At 38.9% G+C, this 6,674-nt stretch overlaps 1 protein-coding gene across 1 annotated transcript in view; it reads left to right on the forward strand.

The window, feature by feature from the left end:
• The window catches only part of LOC104517008 (intraflagellar transport protein 140 homolog), a gene marked incomplete at both ends in the record, with an annotated part of 13,703 nt that extends 7,081 nt beyond the window's left edge, over positions 1 to 6,622 (forward strand). The window contains 5 exons of the mRNA XM_010161540.1: positions 208 to 299; positions 1,162 to 1,289; positions 3,344 to 3,461; positions 3,892 to 4,019; positions 6,475 to 6,622. Coding sequence (XP_010159842.1) covers positions 208 to 299; positions 1,162 to 1,289; positions 3,344 to 3,461; positions 3,892 to 4,019; positions 6,475 to 6,622 — 614 coding nt within the window. The remainder of the gene's footprint in view (positions 1 to 207; positions 300 to 1,161; positions 1,290 to 3,343; positions 3,462 to 3,891; positions 4,020 to 6,474) is intronic.
• Between the last annotated feature and the right edge of the window lie 52 nt (positions 6,623 to 6,674).

Here is a 6,674-nt window from a genome sequence, read left to right on the forward strand (position 1 = left end):
AGTCCCAGCTTTTGGTTGTAGTGTCAGAATGGAAGAAGGCTGCAACAGCAGGGAGTTTGTGAATTAGTGGAGGCCGATGGATTGAAACCTGGATTTGGTGCAAGACAGTGGAAAAGGAAGGCTTTAAGTAAAAATTCCTTTTTTTTTTTTACTTTCGTTTAAAAAATTCTGTTTATTTTAATGATGGCTTTATTGTGATTGTTTCAGGCTCTTTTCTTTGTGACTCCCCAGTTCTGTCTGTGCATGGAGAAAATTTGTACACTGTTGAGCCGTATCGAGTCCAGGTCCGCACCTGGCAGGTAAAGGGCTGATGAAACCATGAAGCGATGGATCTGCCTTATTGTTTTCAAAGATTGGTGTTACAGCATAAAACTTGAGTTCATGTTCTGTAAATCTATTAACTCTACCTTTGTCATAGAAAAGATATCTATCCTGCTGAGATACTAAAAATATTTGACATTTTGTGTTCTTTAAAAAGCTGTGTAACTTTAAACACTGCTGCGCTGTAATTATTAAGTACTTATACAAGAAAACAGAATTCTGTAAGGGTCAGACTTGAAGAGGGTCAAAATTTCATGCATGTTGAATATGTATATTACTGACAGGAATATGAACATACTGAATATTCTTGTAAGATAATGAAAAAAGTCTGCACATTCTGTGTGTTCCTGCAAAATCTTTTTCTTAACCTTTGCAGCCTCTGCTAGGCCATGAGAACCAAAAAGAGGAAATCTAATTAGAGTTCTATGATACATAATTTTATTTAAGAAATAAATATTGTATTCAAGAATGGGTGGGATTTATCACAATGAGGACTGATTGAATGAATATATTTATTTTTGCAGCTCTATATTAAAAGACCTTCAGGGATCTGTATTTTTGTATCGTTCTTAGTTTGCAAAAAATTGTGTTATCGAGGAGGAAGTTGTTGCAGGAGGATGCCTCTGCATTTTTACTTTTTTGGAGGCTATACATCCAGTTTTCAACCTGAATCAGAGATTATATCTGTGGAGACTGTGTGCATGTAATTTCTGTCATTTTGCTGGTAGCAATTTGTCTAACATAGGAGTTCACCAATTAGTTACTTAACTTGGTGACAAAATAAGTCCCTTCTGGTTACACTATGACCACACAAACCTCGTGTCACACATTTCTTCCCAGGGCACAGTTAAACAGCTGCTGGTGTTCTCTGAAGCAGAGGGGAATCCGTGCCTCTTGGATGTCTGCGGAAATTTCTTGGCTGTGGGAACTGATTTGGCTCACTTTAAAATTTTTGATCTCTCTCGCAGGTATTAATAAGTCTTTTAAAAAAAATTGTTTTATAATTGAGAGTAAAGGTTGTGCCAGGGGAGGTTTAGATTGGATATTAGGAAAAACTTCTTCACCGAAAGGGTGGTCAGGCATTGGAACAAGCTGCCCAGGGAGGTGGTGGAGTCGCTATCCCTGGAGGGATTTAAAAGGCGAGTTGGTGTCGTGCTCAGGGACAAGGTTTAGGGCAGACTTGTCAGTACTAAGTTGACAGTTGCACTCAATCTTAAAGGTATTTTCCAACCAAAACAAATCTATGATTCCGTATTTTAGGGGAGGGGGGCATCTTCAGTCGTTTTTGATGTGATGAAAACTGATAGCCATACTGAATCTGAGGCAATACACGTAGCTATATGAACTGATGGCCTATCCCTAGAGCAAGGGAAGAGCCACAGAATTATTAGACAAATCATGGGATGAGTAACATCATCATCATCATAAGTTTTTAAAGGGGATGTTGTGAGGGATATTTGTGTGCATTTGAAAGTGGGTGGAGAATCTATGGAAGATCAAGACAAGGATGTCACATATTCCTGCAAATGAACAAGACCTTAATCTCAGAAGAGTTGAAATAAAGGAAAAAAATGCTAGGTCTCCTATCTCTTCATAAATCAACAAACTTGGTTCAGTGAACCCATGGAGGAAGTGAACCTAGAATTGTGGACACTCTGATCTTCCTCCCGTTTAGGTTAAGAGGGAAATTTACTTGACTTTGTTCAAATTTTGCTGTGTGTTCCCATGCTGACAAACAGCTGTAGCACGAAAAATACACATGCCTGACATGACTTTCACTTCGAAAAGCCATCTGCTAATGACAAATGTCATTTTGAAAACCTGAAAAACCTCCAGTGAAACAGACTCTGTTCTTCCTTACATACTGTCACCAGGGGAATGCTAAAGTCTAGTTAGTTACCCAGTTGGAAACTCGTTACCTGTGTTGAGATGGCACAAATTCCACATAGGACACAATTTGAAGGTTTTTGGATTTGGGCAGGTTGTAACTAGCACAAATATTGGATTATGATGTTTGACAGTGGAGAAAAAGTAGATAAACTTCTACATGCTATGTTAAATTTTTGTGGCTAGTAATGAAAATACCCCTTTTCAATGGATGACAGTCTAGAGCTCTTTAATTTCAAAGCAAGCATAGTTGGCTTAGAATATATCAGAGGCTGAAACATGTAAGTTTTCCAGAATCAAAGGCTTTTTTCATAGGATCGCAAATTACTGTCACTTCTGTTGCATTCCTTTGATTCATAAGGCTTGTCCTCTTTGTCGCTGAATGATCGCTGGGTTTGTATCTGTACTGTCAGTAAGATTCTTTTGAGATAATAAAAAGAGCTTGGGTGGGGAGTGTGGGTGTTAGTATGTCAGTGATAGTCTTTTGGAACTCACAAAGGGAGAGTGACCAGAAAGACAATATAAATACCACCCCCCCCAGTGACATTTCTTTACTTCTGCTCCACAGCATGTTTTCCATACACAGAACTTTTATGTGACGGGCGATACTCAACATTCATGGTACTGTTAAACTTATGTAGGAAAACCAGAACTCTACATTCAAAATTCTGGTAGGATTTTTGTTTTAAGAATCCTGTAGGAGCACTGAAGTTTATTCTTGCTGATTCATTGAGGAAAGACTCATTAACTTCTTCCTGAAAAAAAGTCAGGTCACAGCAATTCTCTGGAGAGGAAGCTGGAGTCTGGGACAGGGGTGTCATAAGGTAGAAACAGTTTGTTTATAGGAGTCTTACCAATAATTTGAAAAATGTTTTGGCTGATGTATGTTGCCAGTTGCTTGCCGCCACATGATTAAAGTTTATTCCTTTCCACAGAGAGGCAAAAGTGCATTGCAGTAAAAAAAAGTCAGGTCACAGCAATTCTCTGGAGAGGAAGCTGGAGTCTGGGACAGGGGTGTCATAAGGTAGAAACAGTTTGTTTATAGGAGTCTTACCAATAATTTGAAAAATGTTTTGGCTGATGTATGTTGCCAGTTGCTTGCCGCCACATGATTAAAGTTTATTCCTTTCCACAGAGAGGCAAAAGTGCATTGCAGTAGCAAGAATTTCTCTGAGCTGTTTCCTGGCCTTGGAGGCATTGCATCTGTTAAGTGCAATGCTAATGGCAATAAAGTCAGCATCCTTGTTAGCAAGGTGAGGCAAAGCTCTTCACTTACCCCCCTAGGTAATAGACGTGCAGTTCAAGAAGTTTACCGAAGACATAAGATTCATTTCTCAGAACCTACACATTCTGTGCGGTGTATCAGGTCTTGAAATGTCATGTCTAAGCATGTAACTAAACACTAAAATTAAGGTATGTTAAGGTTTTGTATATGTGGTGAGAAGGACAACCCAGAAAAGGAAGCAGTATTTCAGTCATAGAAGTTACTTTGTAGTGTTTCAAAGAAAACGAAGGCTAACTTGCAAGAATAGAAGAAATGCAAGAAAACACAGAATGCGCTTGTGTGTTTGCCAGTAAACAAAATGGAGAGCATGAATCAGTTGAAATAAGCGTACCATCTGAACTTTACCTTTTTTCTTTTTAACTGCATGTTTCAGCAACTTTTGTTTTCCCTTCTTGTAGGTGGATGGGAACATTGATTCCAAGATCTGTTTCTATGATGTTGAAATGGACAAAGTTACGCTCTTTGATTTCAAGGCTGAACAGGGAAATGGTAGGAAGAAGCTTTCTTCTGGGCAAGGCACTGACAAGTAAGAAGCTTTTATTTTAAAAGTGTTGCTTGTGGATTTAAGATAGGAATCTGTCCTATGAGTACAAGGAACGCCTTGATACTGGCATTCCCCTCTTTGTGTAGGAGCTTGTATGAATTTAATTACTCTGTTTCTAAAGAATTAATCACAATTGGTGCATGGTATGTGAATCAGCCTGCATTACTGTCTCTTCCAATACGTGAACCATGGAGTGTCAAATGGAGGTATCAGAAAGCAAGCTCAAAATAAGCAGGAAAAGGCATTTCTTCAGACAGTGTGCAGCTGAGCTAAGGACCTCGTTGCCAAAGGAAGTTACAGATGAAGAAGGAAGGGTTCATTGAGGTGTTGGAGAAATTCTTAGAAGACAAATGTAGCGAGACTTATTAGATATGTGGAAGCTGTATCTGGCTCGAGATCTCTGAGAGGAGGATGGTTAGATGTTGGTGGCATATGCATAGAGGTATCATATGACTGTAATCAGGATCCTGATCTTAAAGAAAAATCTTGGGAAGCTACTCTTCCATGTAGAGTTTACAGGGAAGGAACTAAAAAGAGGACATTCTGAAGCTCCTCCTAGGAAAAAAGTTAATTTTGAAGTACAATGCAGGATGTTTTTGTATGGATAAAAAGTCATAACGTCTGTTTAGAACTGACAGCTCTGTTTTCATACAAGCTATTCTGTGTTGAATGCACTAGAAATCCTAGCAGCAAGGCAGCAAAATGCAGTGAACTAGAAATTCTCATGGAAGTGCAGTGGAATATTGGGTACAACTTCCCATCTGGTTTTACAATAATTTTTCTGACTATATTTTTCTTAAGAAAAAACAGCATTAGGATAGAAGGTGGTTTGCTTTTTTAGGTATTACAAGCAAAAAAAGATTTACTTTCCTTACCACTGAAGACCAGAAGAAACTACCCAGCTCATCAAAAACCAGGGACAGTGCAAATCTGGGGCCTTGTCTTGGTCAAATTATGCAAACAGTGTAATAATGAGTAGGGAGTAATTTTCAAGTGTAGTATCTTGTATAGCTCAACAGAGGCCACCACAAGCTAGTAATACTATTTCTCTGATATTCAGACACTAGATAGTGATGGTGTGAGTAATCCATTTATCTGTACTTCGTTTTGGAGTATCTTGAAATTGGAATGAGTAGACTCACTAGAAAATAATAACTATCTACACTTCTTCCCCTTTTGTGTCTTTTCTCCTGAGGCAGAATCTAAACACTCCCAATTTTTTTACACAAATACTGTTTTTTCGGTTTGCAGGTTTCAGTTGTGAGAATTTATCTTGAATTCAGTGGCATGGATAGGACATTGTGTATTTCTGCATCCCTTTCAATCTCTCTAATTTTCCTTGTAGCCCTACTCTGGTTCTCCCCACAAAGTCCATCCTTCAGTTGTGACAGCAAGTGAGAAAAATATTTTAATCATGTCTTTGGTTTCTTGCTTTTTAAAAACTGGACACCATTTATATTCTGTATTTTTTCTGAAGAATCCTACGCCATGCTAAAATAATCTGATTCTGTATGTCTAGGGTCTTAACATGGTCGGTGATGAAGTAGTATTTAAATGCCTGAAGGAGGCAGTTAGATGCTTCTTTTTTAAACTACTGCCAGAGGGTGGTTTTTCTAAAGCAGCACGGGTCGCCCTTGTGCTGAGTGTGCTATTTCACAGTGCCTCGGAGTTCTTAAGACACAGTGCTGAGAAAAGGGAATCTGTGGCATATGTAGAGACTGAAGTCCCTCAGCTGCAGGTTAGTTTCAGCTGCAACTCGAGTTTCCCTCAGCACTGAGAAGTTCAGGAGTTCCGAGCATCGATCATGCTGCATGCCCAACTCTCTGCTGAACTGTCAGTAGGGAGAGATCTGTTGCCTGAGAATAGAAACTAATTTCTTACTTTTTTCCCCATCAGTTTAATGATAATTGTCTAGTTGTGATCTCTTATGACTGCTGTTTAGCTGGATTTGAACGTGAGGCCTATGTACTAGAAACTCTCTCTTTACGGCTTATCTAAATGCACATCAGTGTACTCAAGCTGTCTTTAATGTGGCTGGGAATTAGTAACAGTGCTGGCAATAGGCACCTTGGAGCAGGTTGTAAAACCCACAAAAAGACAAGTATTTCTGTAGGACATGTAATCTCACTGGGGGCAGATTTTGGGTGCTTATTTGTATTTGTGGTAGTACAAGCTTGCTTTGTGCTGAAATGCTTTGTGTCCTATAATCATGGTTATGTTATACAGCATGAACTAAAAGTGGCATTGCCGTGTATAAAGTGTTAGGAGGTAGGAAGATGTATATGGCTGTTGTTACAGTGCAGAGGTACTGGTATAGATAGATAACTGATCATCATCTGAAAATTATCCCTTGTTAGTCCTTTATTTACATTCATGAACTGAATGGGCTGGAATTATTTTGTTTCCCTTTCTACATTTTTTTCTTGTCTTTTGGTAGGTCTGTTTTGGAGTATCCAGAGTTGCACAGCCACATCCCTGCTTGCCATTTCTGGGACCAGAATGAACCAAGACTTTTTGTGTGTGAAGCAATTACTGAAACAGGCCAACACTGTTCAGACCAGAAGAAAGAACAGACTGAGACCACAGTATGGTCCTTTTGTTTGTTTTACCTACATGGAATCATAGAATAGAATCATA

The sequence above is a fragment of the Eurypyga helias genome, unplaced genomic scaffold, assembly GCF_000690775.1.
Source record: "Eurypyga helias isolate BGI_N326 unplaced genomic scaffold, ASM69077v1 scaffold15161, whole genome shotgun sequence".
NCBI classification, from domain to species: domain Eukaryota; kingdom Metazoa; phylum Chordata; class Aves; order Eurypygiformes; family Eurypygidae; genus Eurypyga; species Eurypyga helias.